Source organism: Hibiscus syriacus, unplaced genomic scaffold (genome assembly GCF_006381635.1).
Source record: "Hibiscus syriacus cultivar Baekdansim isolate YM2019G1 unplaced genomic scaffold, ASM638163v2 tig00110290_pilon, whole genome shotgun sequence".
NCBI lineage: Eukaryota > Viridiplantae > Streptophyta > Magnoliopsida > Malvales > Malvaceae > Hibiscus > Hibiscus syriacus.
The window spans coordinates 14,241-30,277 of NW_024062663.1; the positions used below are offsets into that span (position 1 = coordinate 14,241).

At 33.1% G+C, this 16,037-nt stretch overlaps 1 protein-coding gene across 1 annotated transcript; it reads left to right on the plus strand.

Annotated features, from left to right (window-relative positions):
* The first annotated feature begins 864 nt into the window (after positions 1 to 864).
* Positions 865 to 3,630, plus strand: LOC120116254 (calmodulin-binding receptor-like cytoplasmic kinase 1). Its single transcript, XM_039136789.1, has 6 exons — positions 865 to 1,228; positions 1,337 to 1,587; positions 1,724 to 1,892; positions 2,112 to 2,201; positions 2,442 to 2,740; positions 3,134 to 3,630. The coding sequence occupies exons 1-6, from the start codon at positions 1,021 to 1,023 to the stop codon at positions 3,455 to 3,457; spliced, it is 1,341 nt and encodes a 446-aa protein (XP_038992720.1). The 5' UTR covers positions 865 to 1,020; the 3' UTR covers positions 3,458 to 3,630.
* Positions 3,631 to 16,037: the final 12,407 nt, after the last annotated feature.

A 16,037-nucleotide genomic window follows, 5' to 3' on the forward strand; every position in this document is an offset into this window, starting at 1 on the left:
CTGGGCTTGTAATTGTTGAAGTTATGCATCTTTTAGTCTACTTTCCGTATACTTTCGTAAACGGTGACACTGCATTGATTTCTTCGTGCTTCATTGGGACCATACTGCAACTGGTCTGTGATAGTGGAGCTGTCATTATTCGGGGTGAGTAAAACTCAATTCAAATTAATTTTAAGTTATAATTTCATAAATTTGATTCGAAAAAATTTTAAGTTCAAATTGAGTTGTAAAATATAACTTGAATAATTCAAATTTTTTAATAATTAGTAGATTAATTTTCAAGTTTAAGTCAAGTCTCTTGACTTTGTATGATATATGTAAATCACATATGAAAAAAATATAAAAAAAATATAAATGTATTGTATATGATTATAAAATATCATTTAAATAAGAATTAAATGATTTCATAATATTGTAATATTTACAATTAAATTTAAATAAAATCTTAAAAATTTGACTCGACTCGAAAAAATTTCAACTCAACTTCGAGTTATAAAATATAACTCATCAACTCGAATAACTTAAAAAAATTTATTCAACTAGACTCGATCTAGAAAAAAAATGGAGTTACTGTAGCTGTTAATACTTATTATTCACACATACCAAATAATTGCTTATCTCAAATTCTTTATTTAGATAGCCCTCAACATTTGACCTATTAACTAAAAATGAAAGCAACTGCTTTAACAAATAAGGGCATCAGCATTGTGTATTGGGCCTGGGCTGTTTTACTAACAGAGCATTGTAGTTAAGCAATGATAATTGTAGAGGCCTTAGCCATTAATTTATTAGTATCTGGATATTTCTGTAATTCTGTTCGACTTTCCTGCATTGCTGGCCGGTTCAACAAGAAACCGAGTTTCATCTGGTTGAATTGGTCGCCATTGGCATAAAATGAAGTCAATATATACCGGAGAGGATAAGGGCAAGGAGACAATAAATATACTTTTTAGCTTCTACTTTTTTGGCAACAGACAAAAGTCAAACTGACTCAGGAGAAAGACCCATTAATCTCCACTAATGAAGAAAACTCTGCATCCAAGCATGATCCAACAAGATTCCAGTTCTCTTCCTGATCAACATAAAACTCAAACAACTAAGAACTACTTCAAAGTTGCATCAAGGAAACTAGCTGGGGTTTTCACAGCATTACTGTTTAGGAAAAGAAAGAAGGCTACTACTGATACCAACAAGATGAACAGTAACACCCAAGTCAGAAGAATTTCCTGTAAGTTTTTTTCCTATTGTGATTTATCATGATTAGTAATCAATAAGCTCTCAACGGTTGTATCTTCATATCCATTGTTGATCATAAGTTCTGTTATGTTTTCTGTAGTTTCTACTTCAACAGATCGTTCCACAGGAAGCGATGTAAGGAGCTCAGCCGGGTTCAAGTCCTTTGGTTCATATGGTTCTTCCAGTTCTGCTAGTGGACATATCCCAACACCCGGTTTCTCCTTTGAAGATATCTGTAAGGCAACTGGAAACTTTTCTCCAGAAAATAAAATTGGGGATGGTGGGTTTGGAACAGTTTATAAAGGAAGGCTTAAGGATGGATCCCTTGTTGCTGTAAAGCGTGCTAAAAAGGTATATAAACGTGCATATATAGGAATTAATCTTAAGAACATGGGGGGATTCTTCAAAAACTATATGCCAATAACCTTAGAAAAGTAGATGCTCAATTATATATTACATTTTCACTTAAAATACCAATCTGTGACAGGACAAGTTTGACCAAGGCTTACCACTGCAGTTCAAGAATGAAATTCTTACGTTATCGAAGATCGAACATCTGAGTTTGGTAAGGTTAATTGGGTTTCTGGAGCACAAAGATGAGCAAATTATCGTGGTTGAATATGTTGCAAATGGAAATCTTCGAGAACATCTTGATGGTAAGGAACAAGTTTCAAACTCTGAAAGGAAGTTTCTAAACTAGAGTTTTGTTTTTCTCAAACTTAAGTATTGATTTATAAGATGGAAATCATGGCTGAGAATAGGAAGCTAATGGATAACTGTTAATATGAAACATAGATTCTTATTTTCAGAGTAAATAGCTTCAATGGCTTAGATAACGGAAGATAGTTGGGTGCTCAACATAGCTTTTAATGCAGGTGTAAAGGGGAACGGGCTTGAAATCGCTGAACGTCTGGACATTGCAATAGATGTCGCCCATGCGGTTACCTATCTTCATACATATACGGGTATTACTTATATACTTTTCCAACTTATCCGATTTGTAGACATTTCTCCGTCTGTAAAATGATTCAAAGAGTTGCTATTTCAATATCTCCCCATCTGCAATGGTGTGATTTTTGAAGTTCAAACACTCAAATTTTATCACTATTTAAATGTTAAGTAACCACTTTTAACACTTTTGCACCTGAATAAAGATTGGATTACATAACCTTTTGTGACAATGCATCTAAATGATAAATTGACAGATCCTCCTATAATCCATAGAGACATAAAAGCATCGAATATCCTTATCACGGAGAAACTCCGGGCGAAAGTGGCAGACTTTGGATTCGCACGACTTGCAGCAGGGGACCCCTCTGCGACCCATATCTCAACTCAAGTCAAAGGAACTGCAGGTTATGTGGATCCTGAATACACCAGAACATATTCGCTCACTGAAAAAAGTGATGTATACTCCTTTGGTGTATTGCTTGTGGAGTTGATGACCGGAAGATGTCCAATTGAATCAAAGAGACCGGTCAAGGAACGAGTAACCATACGATGGGTGAGCATTTCATCTTATCCTTTATAACTACAAGCAAAAATTGGTTATTGGTAGAGATGGTCCGATTTGCAGTTTACTGAGTTCTTGCTGGTATGTAACTATGTAACGATCTGATGATAACATGATTGAATTTTTATCTCAACATAGGTTTTAACATCAGAGACATCAATCATACATGTCACTGAACCACCTAAGACTCCAAATATGTCCAAGTTCAAGTAACATAGCTGCCTTCTAACTTTATATTAAATTTAATTTAAAGTAGCATATATTTCTTATGAATGTTCAACAAATGATCTTTCACATTAGATGATAAATACACTGGAATTCCTTCATTTATGAACTTGTTAGTCCTGCAATAAATGTTGAGTGAGAGCTTTTCTGTTGGTGCAGGCAATGAAGAGATTAAAGGAAGGGGAGTTTGTAATTGCCATGGACCCAAAGCTAAGGAGAAGTCCAGCATCAAACATGGTGGTTGAGGAAGTCCTGAGACTGGCTCACCAATGCTTAGCACCAATCCGAAAATCCAGACCATCCATGAAGCAATGTGTTGAGGTTTTGTGGCGAATACGTAAAGATTTCAAAGAAAAAGTGTCTTCTTCTACTGCTCCTTGTACCTCTCACTGCTCTGCAAATTTTCCTAATAGAAATCCCAAGTCTGACAGACATTTGTTTGGAATACAGGAGGGTGACAGCTATGGATTTATTTCTGCATAAAATAGTGATCAGTGAGTGATTTTCTTTATTATCTTTTTGAATGGTTTGTCAATTATTTCCCATTCTTTTCCCTCTGTGAACTTTATCAAGTTCTCAATCTCAAATGACATATGAAGCAACCAATGTAAACAAAAGATCACTTAAAAGAGCAAGTGAATCATTTTATGTTCTTACATAGTTTTTCCCGTTGGCTTTCCTCATCTAAACCTGTACTTGTTTTTGCCTGTGGCCCCTACCACATCTCATATTGCATTTTGATTTCTCTATTGAAAAAGTAGACATTAATTTTCATATAAATTCATATAAACAAAATCGTTTGATATCGGTAAATTTACCTTCATTTTTATTGTTGGAATGATCTACAATGCACAAAATGATTAGGTGATTTGTGTAAAGTCGACTTTTTGTGCAATTATTGGCTTTTGATTCAAAAAATAAGTTGATTTGGTTAATTGATGTTATGAAACGTGTTACATGTGTTTTGACATACTTTAAGTGTATCAAGTGTGTTTAAGCATGTTCATAGACCATAAGATCGATTGAATCATCATTTGATAAGCACATTCTTGCATATTCATATGCATTTCTGCATTTTCTAGAAAAATGATTGATTCGTTCAGGCAAAGGATCGGTTCCTTTATGATTTTTGGTTACGAGAAAACAAAGGATCGATCTCCCGTGAAAAGAGATTAATCCATTGATTTTAAAATCAAGGAAAAATGGTGAAGTTGTATTCGCTAAAGACCTATAATGTTCGTTTAAGTCCTAGAATTACCTCTAAGCCTTAAAATAAAGCTTAATTGGTCCATAACTTGATTTCTTAATTAAAACTTTGTTTTAATTCGAATTTGCTTGAGATTTATTCTGTCGCCCTTTAATAATACTAATTACATAACGAGCTCTTCAATTTTGTATTTACCACTAAATGCATATTTTAGAGTATTTACGTTTTGTCCTTAAAATGTGTATGCTCAATTGAGTACCTAATTGAAGTATGTCTCCACTAAAAAATTAACATTACTAATTCGCATCTGTTAAAGTTTAATAATCTAATTTATTGTGGAAATTATGTTGAATTCTTGCATGTGACGTAAAATGATTATTTTGTTCTTGTATGCTTAATTTGTTACTTCGATTGTTTTGAAGGCATGATTTGCTTATAATTTAATTATGTGTGGTGCATTATGTGTATGTTGTTTTAGAGCTTGTTTGATTATCTTTCGCAATTGTTGTTTAGTATGCATGATCAAGAATCTGTATGTGCCTTATTCGCTTCAGAGTCTAATATAACATTCAGATTACTTGGGTCATTTGTCGTGGTTGGTTATAAGCCTCACAACCTCTATCAATTATTTTTCGAGTTTTCATCGTCGAAATCACATTGGCGGTAACTTCACACTTGTCGCTCAAGACCAAGAACTTGTTGCCATTCAAATCTTGAAGCTTCAGCCGCCTCGCAACCTCTATCAATCATTTAATTATAGTTCTATTAAAAGTAAAATTAAATTTTGACAAATGATTGATTTTAAATAAACCATTATACTCATTTAACAAATGTTGCGATATGCGACGTACGCTGTAGACTCGTCCGTAAATAGGTAGTTTGCCGGGGGGGGGGGAAGCAAATAAGAGAAATGGCTATTTGATTGCAGTCTTGGGAATTCGCTGAAGGGAGACCAGTTCTATGTAACTGATCATATTCTAAAGTTCCACAAAAGAAAGGTTGTGGCAATATATATATATATATATAATTAGCCAATCATTGGCATCTTTGTTGCTTTTGGAACCTTATTATTCTTCAATAATAAGGTCGTATTAATTTTCTTCAATACATACCATTTTTTCTTCTACAAATTACTATTTCACTTGAAGTTATATGTTTGGGATTTACTGGTTTTGGTCAGTTCATTGGGGCAGCTTTATTTTTTGGGATCAACAGAACAGTTTAAGTTGTGAATTCAAATCCGTGTCTGCTTAAAACATCATAATATAGCAATGATTCAACAGAAATTTTGTCTGCGACAACGGTTACTGTATATGACAACATTTCATTCAAACAGTGAATCAACAGAAATTTCTTCATAAGAGATGGAGCAGTATCATGAATTAACTCACTATTAGTTATCAACCTTCTTTTTTTTTTAATAACAATTTTCTAGTTGTCATACAGGTGAAGTTTACAGATTTTTAAATCTCGAACCTGAAAAAAACCTGAAGACAATAAATTCCATGGCACTGCCTGGCAAGAATTTAGCATTACCAGCTATTGTTGCAATATTTATAGAAACTGAGTAGAACAATACTTTGGGGCAGTAGGAAATTGCAGATAGCTAGACAAGATTAGGTGAAAAACAAATAATGGTTTTAGTAATTATCTTCACCTTTATATTCTGAACAAACAAAGCAATTACATCAGGTACCTAACTCATTTCTGTCAGAGTCACATAATTTATATTTGGTCATCAGATTAGCTGACAAATTGCTGTTTAGAGACTATTTTTTTAGAACAAAGGGTAGTTCAAGGTGAAGAGCACAGTACACGGAAAAGGGGAGGATGTCAAATCCAAATCCCAAGCATGACATAAGCTTTTTTGCTGGATAAGATAGATAATGGAAGGGTTGAGTGTTGGGGTCATTTGACAAATTAGGACGAATATCAACTATTGGGATGTCAATTCTGGTCTTGTACTGAAGAAAGGTAGGCATGTTCATCCAATTCTGCGTCAAAAAAACTAAGAATTCTAGTGCACACGCTTGGTTTGGAAAACAATATCATGTGATTGCTGTCTCAACTTAAAGTCCACTGTAGTTGGTTTCTTTGTCATCTTTGAATGTTGTAAAAAGTTTAAGCTCCAGAAACAAATGGTAGAAATGTGGTAAAAGCAATTGGATTTAGTAACAAAATTTCCACCTATATTCAATTCTTGAAATTTGGAAACCATGAAACACATCAATTTTTGCTGGTTCATAGATAATATAATATACCCCAACAGAATTTCATGTAGGAGAAACCAAACTAGAAAGATAAGAACCTCCATTACAGTTCATAGGTAAACTAATATAATGCTTTACTTTTCATCATTTAAAGGAAAAGACAATGTACATATAAGCTACTATGATAGGATTCTTAATATTTTCATCAAAGTATCTTTATGATCAAATATGACAATCAATTGCAGAGTTCAGCGAAGATCAGCAGAAACAGAATTTGATCGAGGCAAAGAAGCAGAAGAGTTGATAAATTCAATGCAGTCCTCGATGGCAGCTGTTCTATGAGCATCAACAGTAGTTACAAATGGCTTTGATCTTCCTGATGAAGAAGAAACCTTATGAGATGGCCTAATTTTCATGGAAACCTCATGTAAAACTTTGGATACTTTACCGCCAAGATGCCTGAGGAACCTTACCGGCGAAAACTTCAATCTCTTACGTAGCATGAAACCGCAACTCCAAGACCCTGAAATCCCTTTATTCCCAGCAGCACCGGTATTAGACTTCTGTATGATAGAACCGTTTGCCTTGCTTCCCTTTTTCTGGCTCAGTTTAGTTGACATCTTCGGCAGTTAGCTAACCTCTGAGAAAGGGAAAAAAGAGATGGGGTGTTGCAGCAAAGGCAACAACTGCCGTTACAGTTAAAGCAGTAGATAGAAAATGGAGGCGTGGATTAAGAAATATAAAAGGAGAGAATGCTGAAACAGTGAGCTTAAAAAAGGTAAAGCAAGCAAAGAAAAGCAGTGAATTGAAAAGTTAAAAAAATTAAGACATTATGGAGTAGTTTCTGCAATCAAAACCAAATCATGAACTTACCTTGGGTAACTTTTCTTAAAACGGATACTGCATATGTATTTGTTCCCTCTTTTATATAAACTGCAACGGATGTTGACAAATTAAGTAAGGAAAAGTAGCATAATTTAGTAATCACCCAGTTTGGGTAAGTTTTGATTAAACTATAACTAGGGTAGTTGGTTATTTCAAGTTTTTCTCTTCTGAATCACTAAGGTTGCAGGTTTAATTATGAGTTCCACTGTTAACAAACCCTGTAATACACTGATAAAATATTTCTGTTAAATGTAAGTCTTGATTAATATTAGATCTTAAATTTTAAAGCATTCCAAGTTGATTGAACTGTCTTGGTTTACATCATTAAGGGACTTATAGTTAAGGTATTTGCAGTGAGCTTGTTACATAATTGGAGCAGGTTTGGGCATCATTTTGATTCCAAGTTTATTGATTGTGATTGAGGGTTCTCCAAACATTTACCAAACGCTTACAACATGACTAGGTTAGCAAGATGCCCATCTCTGCAAGGCTACAAGTGAAACAACAAATTCTATCATTGTCTGGTATATTTGGTGGGGACTTGGAATTTCATACGACACGCGAGTAGGCTTATATGCTAAAAATAGTACCAATATGAAATCATATCCATATCCAAAGATGTTAAAAGAAGTTGGCAATAAGCCTTTGTTGAAAATAATGTTGCAGTAAAATAAATATTAGTAATGACTATAAAATAAATTCAAAGAAAAGATGCTATTTTGTCGTGATAAAAAAAATATTATTTTAAAAGAGACTTGATCTTTATCGATGTAATCGAAAAAAATTGGACATCATATCCAAGATTAACATAGAATTTTCATATTTGTACACCCAAAGAGGAAAATGAATCTCAAATTGTTGAAGTTTAATACCCTAAACTAAGTAATTCATATAATTATTGAACACATTTGAACTGAAATGAAATAATAAAATTTATGTAGGCTTATTCATTTACTTTTTGTGCACATTATCCTAAATATACATTAATTAATTACATGAATGTATGATATTAAATGATAAAAGATCAACAAATATAGATTAATTGATTACCCGTTGGTTTAATTAAGTATAAGTTATATTATAATATTGATTATAATACAAACGAGATCTTAGATTGGTTGCTAATCTAAATATGTTCATATTTCATAGAATTATGCCAAGTAAATAATTCACAAGTATAATTAAGTTGTCTAAAGTTCAAATTGGGAGAGAGCTTGTCTTGGCCAGCAGAGCAGGTCGACTCTTGAGTATAAACGTAGATGTGTTGTTATAGATTTACAATACATTGGACTGTACCTAGGATGAATTATGATCTTAAATCTTTTTAAAGATTAAATTCGTTTGTTTTATTCAAAATATATATCTCTTAATCCTGAGTAAATATGGAATTATGTATATATGACTTACATACTGATAGGATGATGGTAGTGGACTGATGAATGTTGCTCGTAGCTGAAAAATTCAAGCCTAGGGATTTAGACTCGATGAAGAACACGATAAAAACAAGAATGGAGTTTTTGCGCCCAAAACTAGGATTATTTATTTGAAATTGCTGGAAAATTCAATCAAGAAGAAGGGTTTATGGGTATGAAGAATGAAGAATAACAAAAATAAAAAATAAAATAAAAGAACAAATAGAAAAACAAATCACAACAATAAGAACACTTAGTCAAATTAGGGTTCTTGACCGAAAAACTTCCCTCACACGGAATCAAACAAGAATATGATCGTTACAAATGTAATGGATAACATATAATAGATATATAAAAAGAACAACAAAAAGATCAATAAAAATACAAAAAAAATTTGAAATTTTCCCTTATTATGTATAAAGTTGGCGTGAACTAGGGTTTTTGATGGTAGAAGTGGCATGATGATGATGATGATAGAGCCGATTATAAATTTTGCCTAGTCTATTGCAACTAGGAGGGTTCTTAGGACATCAATCTATTGTTCATCATCACGCCACCTTCACCATCAAAAACCCTAGTTCATGCCATCTTGATATATATTAGGAGAAATTTCAATTCAATTTCTTTCATATCTTTATTAATGTTTTTGTTGTTCTTTTTATATATCTATTATATATTATCCATTATCTTTCTAACTATCATATTCTTGTTTGATTCCATGTCAAGAACTTTCAGCCAAGAACTCTAACTTGGCTAAGTGTTCCATTATCTATTAGATTCTTGGTCGAAATGTTCCTAACACGAAATCAAACAAGAATATGATCATTAGAAAGATAATGGATAATGAATAATATATATTGAATATATAAAAAGAATAATTAAAAGATTAATAAAGATATGGAATTAAGAAACTGAATTGAAATTTTCCCATGGTATGTGTCGTAACCGGTTTTCGTCCGGGCACGAAATATTAAATTTGGCGGGGAAATTGATGTGAATAAATAATTTTGAAAATAATTTGTGAGTCGCCATCGGCCTTTTGGGTCAGGTAGGTCGAATACCTAAAAAATATCTTTTGAAAGAGTTTTTAAGAAAACATCAATTAAAAGATAAACTGATCTGCGTTTTAACCAAAAATTCGTTCTTTTTAATAATAAAAAGGGATTCGTGGTCGGTTACGTTTAGGGATGGATTAGCACCCCTACAACGCCCAAAATTGGTACTTTTTAATTATAAATTGTCTCTATTATTAAAATTTAAAAATACAAAAATATATTTAATTTATAATTCTATTATTTCAAAATTATATAAAAAATATTTATTTATTTAAAAATATCAGAAAAGAACTTCTAGGTGCCTTAAGACAGCTCTTTTCTTTGATATTGATAAATATTAATTTAAATAATATTGTTTACTTTTTAATTTTAAAATATCAGAATAGGACATCCAGTTGTATTAAGACTGTCCTTTTCTTCGATATTAAAGTAAATATTTAAAAATTACTATTTATTATATATATATTTATGAATATATAAAAATATTTATTCATATAATAAAATAAAAATACTATTAAAACAATATATTTAAAAACAATAAAATAAATGAAAACATATAAAATAAATGACTAAATTACAGTAAAAATAAAATTAAAAGTCTAATTCATAATTAATCAAAATTATAGGGATTAAATATGTTATTTTCTTATTTAATAATTTAGTGACTAAAATAAAATCATCTAAAATTCGGATATTATAATAAAATAAATTAAAAATATAAACTAAGGATTAAAATATTATTTATTAAAATTGAGGGATTAAATCTGTTATTTATCCTAAATATATTATTTTAATAAAAAGGACTAAAATAAATAAAATTAAAATTCAAAGACTGAATTAAAATTATTATAAATTCAGTTTAGTGACCAAAATATAAAATTTACAAGTTGGGAGGACTACGGACGGGATTTAACTATTTTGTAATTACGCGCATAGTCCTTCCCGAAACGACGTCGTTCGGGAAGGACTATAAATGGTCCAAACCGGCTGGCCCAAAGGGCCAGCCATTTCATTTCTTCTTTTTTTTTTCTTTAAGCAGAAAGAGAGAGAGAGAGAGAGAATTCTCTCTGGCCTCTCTCTAGATTCCCTCACCGGAGGGAATCCGGCAGCCGTCTGCCGCCGCGAGTATCCCCGCCGGCCACCGCATCCGGTGGCCGGAAAATTTATTTTATACTATTGGATAGATCGGACCGTCCTAAGGACGGTTCCGATGTTCTTTTTCCTTAAATGGCTCCCAATCAGAGCAAATCTATAAATACCTTCGGTATTTTCGGTTCTCCGGCGATGTTCAGTGTTTCCGGCGACGGTCAAGGCTTCCTTGGTAAGCTTCTCTCCTCTCTTTTTCCTTTTGTCTTTGTTTTTGCTCTGTTGGGATCGTTGGTAGTTTTATATCTCTCTCTATTTTCCTTTTTTTTTTCTTTTTGGTTCTGTCTCTGTCCCTGGTTTTTTTGTCTCCCTTTTCTTCTTTTTCTTTCGCAGATGGGTGGTGGCTTTTATAGCCACCACCGGTGTTCGTCTCAGACCGGTCCGAAGAGGAGGCCTCGGTGAGTCACCGGACTACCAGTGGTGACTCACCCCGTAGCCTTGCATGGACGGCTGGCGTTGATCTTCTGGAAGCATCATTCGGGACGTGGCAGCGGCGGAGGCGGTGAGGGCTTCTGGAAGCAGCAGCAGCGGCGCTGGGACGTGTCCCTAGGGTATAGATACCCTAGGGTTTCCTCTGGCAAATGGTGGACCGTTGGATCAAACCAGATCCAACGGTTGAGATTGAAGATGGCGGCTGGCTAGATTAGGGTTAGGAAACCCTAACTGGAAACCCAAATATTTAGGGTTTCTGGTTGGATTTGGACCGGCTCTGGTTGGTTTGTAACTGGGCCGGTCTAATTGTAATTGGGCCTGTAATTATATTTTTTATTATTTATTTATTTTTAATAATATTTATATGTATTTAATATATTTAATAATAATAGTAATAATAATAATAATAATAATAATAATAATAATAATAATAATAATAATAATGATAATAGTAATAATAATAATAATAATAATATGGATAAAAAATTAGTATCTTCAGCTGCCCCTCTTTGCTCATTCTTGTGTTAACAAGAATAGGGCAAAGATGAAAAGATAATAAAATTTTTTATCCATTTGACTTTACTTTGATCATAATGGAGATATTGAATAAATTCTTCTCTCTCCAAATAAGTTCTTCTTATTATGAACTTTCTGCTGGGGATAATGATAACCTCCTTTCTGTGATAGAGTCATTCAAAAGGTTGAATAAGCTCTTGATGAGTTCTTCTCATTATGAACTTTCTCTAGAAAGGCTGATGTTAATCTATCTCCTTCTGTGATAGAATTATGCCAAAAGTTGAACAAGTTCTTCTTATTATGAACTTCTTCTTTCTTCTTCAGATGAGTTCTTCTCATTATGAACTTCTCCGGAAAAGATAATCCATCAATTGATGGATTCAGGTAAAAGGTTGAACAAATTCTTCTCATTATGAACTTCTTCTTCCTTCTTCAGATGAGTTCTTCTCATTATGAACTTTTTCTGGAAAAAAATGATCCATCAAGTGATGAATTCAGGTAAAAGGTTGAACAAATTCTTCTCATTATGAACTTCTTCTTCCTTCTTCAGATGAGTTCTTCTCATTATGAACTTTTTCTGGAAAAAATGATCCATCAAGTGATGAATTCAGGTAAAAGGTTGAACTCTACCTGGCAATGTTGATCCATCAAATGATGAATTCAGGTAAAAGGTTGAACAAATTCTTCTCATTATGAACTTCTTCTTCCTTCTTCAGATGAGTTCTTCTCATTATGAACTTTTTCTGGAAAAAATGATCCATCAAGTGATGAATTCAGGTAAAAGGTTGAACAAATTCTTCTCATTATGACTTCTTCTTCCTTCTTCAGATGAGTTCTTCTCATTATGAACTTTCTCTGGAAAAAATGATCCATCAAGTGATGAATTCAAGTAAAAGGTTGAACAAATTCTTCTCATTATGAACTTCTTCTTCCTTCTTCAGATGAGTTCTTCTCATTATGAACTTTCTCTGGAAAAGATGATCCATCAAGTGATGAATTCAGGTAAAAGGTTGAACAAATTCTTCTCATTATGAACTTCTTCTTCCTTCTTCAGATGAGTTCTTCTCATTATGAACTCGAACTGGAAAAGCTGATCTTTCAAATGATAAATTTGAATCTTTGCTAAAATTTTTGAAATTCCTGTTAGAAATTCAACAAAAATGAATGAAAATGCATCTATTTTTGCAAATGCCTAAATATGATGCATGAATATTAAGTTGTTTGATTTTAGACGGGTGAATTGAGTATTTCTTCAATTGTAAAAACCCAATATATCTGTCTTCTTCAAATCAAAGAATCTATCATCTTTGACAAATGTAGATGTAGATATAATGTCACAAAACCTCTTGAGAATAAAACTCAATAGTATAGGCTCTTGAAAAGCTTGCATTCTGGCAACATGTTGATTCTGATAACAACTTATCTGATTATGAAGTGACCTTTCAAGATGATTTCACAGATATCGATAGTTCTTCTAATACCGAGAAATCTGAATTCTGAGGAGAATAAACTGTTATACTTGACAAAAATGAGATTCTCATGGGCTGAAACTTCAATAGCCCTGAAGAAATGTGGTCCAGATTCATCAATTGCAGAATTGGCAAATTTTATATGTGCTTCTCAAATGACTAAGGCTGCTGATGCACTTCTTCTGGTAAAAAATAGGAAGTCATTATGCAATGATCCTAATTACAAGCAAAGGCGAAACTTGGGCTATGTTTTTTTTGAAAAGGAAGCAGAGGAAGCTTGAAAAGGAGCTTCTTAATGAAGATAATCATGTAGTTCGTCTTTCAATTCCAACGATTGGTTCTGGGGTTCCTACTGAATCAGATCAGATAACTCAAAGAACACTTCCAGAAGATGCTATGAACACATTCATCTTTTAAACTTAATGATTGTTTTGTCAAATCAGATCAAATAACTCAAAGAACACTTCCAGAAGATGCTATGAACACATTCATCTTCCAAATTCAATGATTGGTTTTGTCAAACCAGATCAGATAACTCAAAGAACACTTCCAGAAGATGCTATTGGCACATTCATCTTCCAAATTCAATGATTGGTTTTGTCAAACCAGATCAGATAACTCAAAGAACACTTCCAGAAGATGCTATTGGCACATTCATCTTCCAAATTCAATGATTGGTTCTGTCAAACCAGATCAGATAACTCAAAGAACACTTCCAGAAGATACTTGATTCTGTCCAATTAGATCAGATAACTCAAAGAACACTTCCAGAAGATGCTATTGGTAAATTCATTTGTTCTATTTAATGTTTGGACTGGGATATCACAGTACTTATTCGATGTAAAGCCAGAATTTGTAGATTTGAAGCATTTCCATGCTATTACACTGAAAAGGGCTATATAATTCTGCCAATTAAAAACAAAGTTTCTCTTATTATGCTTCATCCATGTGCTGATGTTTTTCCATTGACAAAGAAATGATGGCTTTCTTGGAATCCTAGAACAAAGTTGAACTGTTTATAAACATGTACATGAAGTGCCAAATTGACAGAAAGGATCTGTAAGGCTTTTGAAGCTTATGTCAATGAGCCACCTTCGAGTGTCCAGGAGTATGTTCTTGATGAGTGCTGAAAATGGAATCTAGTATGGGTTGGAAGGAATAAAGTTACTCCACTTGAACCTGATGAGGTGGAAATGCTTCTAGGTTTCCTTAAAAACCATATACAAGGATCTGTATAGAAACATGTTTCCTAGTGATATCAATGTCTTGTTTTTTGCTGGAATCATTACTGCAAAGATCATCTTCTACTGTTTTAGTATATCTTTGAAAACAGATGTGCAAGAACTGAATGGTGATCGGTTGGAGCAATTGATGAGTAGATTTGGCGGATTCGACCTTGTTGTCGGTAGCACCACTTGTAATAATCTTGATGTTCATGGCTTTAAGCTAGTGATGATTTGCCTACTTTGTATTCCATGTATTTAAAAGTATTAACATAAAGTGATATTCAGAAATCTTTAAATTATTTCAAAATTATGTTAATTCAATAGAAAAGAATAAATTGAATTTCCAAAAATAAATTTAATCTCAAATAAATTGAACTTGAAATAGATAGAATTGTATTCAAAGTTATGGCAAGCATAAGAATGATAAAAATTCAAATGTCTCAACAAATTATAAGCATAAGTATTTCTAAATTAATCCAGTTGACACAATTTAGAGTAATGATGGAAACTTTTGTATGGAAGATCTCAAACGTTGTCAAAATGCTTATGGATGTGAAGTTTCTTCCAAACTGTCAAAATCTTAAGAGAGTTCAATTGCCAGATGCCTAATATCAACTTGCATTTGAGCCGCCTTTTCAGGTTTTCAACTCAAATCCTTCCTTCGGTTACAAGATGCCCTTTGCGGGTTTTCACCTTGACCCCCTTTCTTTTTCTTCTCTTTTTTTTTTCAATTTTTTTTTCTATTTTCTATTTTTTTTCTATTCTCTTCAAGCATAATATTTCTTGACAGAATCCGAGTTTATTGGATTTTTCAGAATTTTTCCATCCATTTCTGCCAAGATCAACGCTCCTCCGGAAAAGGCCTTTTTCACAACGTATGGCCCTTCCCAATTAGGCATCCATTTCCCACGGAAATCTTTATGTATAGGCAAGATCTTTTTTAGTACTAGATCACCCTCTTGGAATTCTCTTGGATGTACTTTCTTATCATGAGACTTCATCATCCGTTTTTGATACATCTGTCCATGGCAAATAGCTTTCAATGTTTTCTCTTCAATAAGGTTCAATTGATCAAATCTAGCTTGGATCCATTCAGATTCATCCAATTTTATTTCTCTCAATATTCGGAGCGATGGAATCTCAACTTCAATTGGTAAGACTGCTTCCATCCCGTAGACTAAAGAAAAAGGCGTTGCCCCAGTAGATGTTCGAACAGTAGTTCGGTATGCATATAGAGCAAAAGGTAACTTCTCGTGCCAATCTTTGTAAGTTTCAGTAGTCTTTGTAATGATTCTCTTGATGTTCTTATTTGCTGCTTCAACTGCCCCATTCATCTTTGGACGATATGCCACTGAGTTGCATGTTTGATCTTAAACTGTGCACAAAGTTCGGTCATCATTTTGTTGTTCAGGTTCAGAGCATTATCTGTAATGATCCTTTCTGGTAGGCCATACCGGCAAACTATCTCTTTCTTTATGAATTTACAGACTGTAGACCTCTTAATA

What these genes read in the sequence shown, in the direction of transcription:
- LOC120116254 (XM_039136789.1), top strand. Translation starts at nt 1,021, where the DNA reads ATGAAGAAAACTCTGCATCCAAGCATGATCCAACAAGATTCCAGTTCT. An exon ending in TCTTCGAGAACATCTTGATG is followed by an intron (nt 1,893 to 2,111) that starts GTAAGGAACAAG and finishes CTTTTAATGCAG; the next exon opens with GTGTAAAGGGGAACGGGCTT. An exon ending in CTATCTTCATACATATACGG is followed by an intron (nt 2,202 to 2,441) that starts GTATTACTTATA and finishes ATAAATTGACAG; the next exon opens with ATCCTCCTATAATCCATAGA.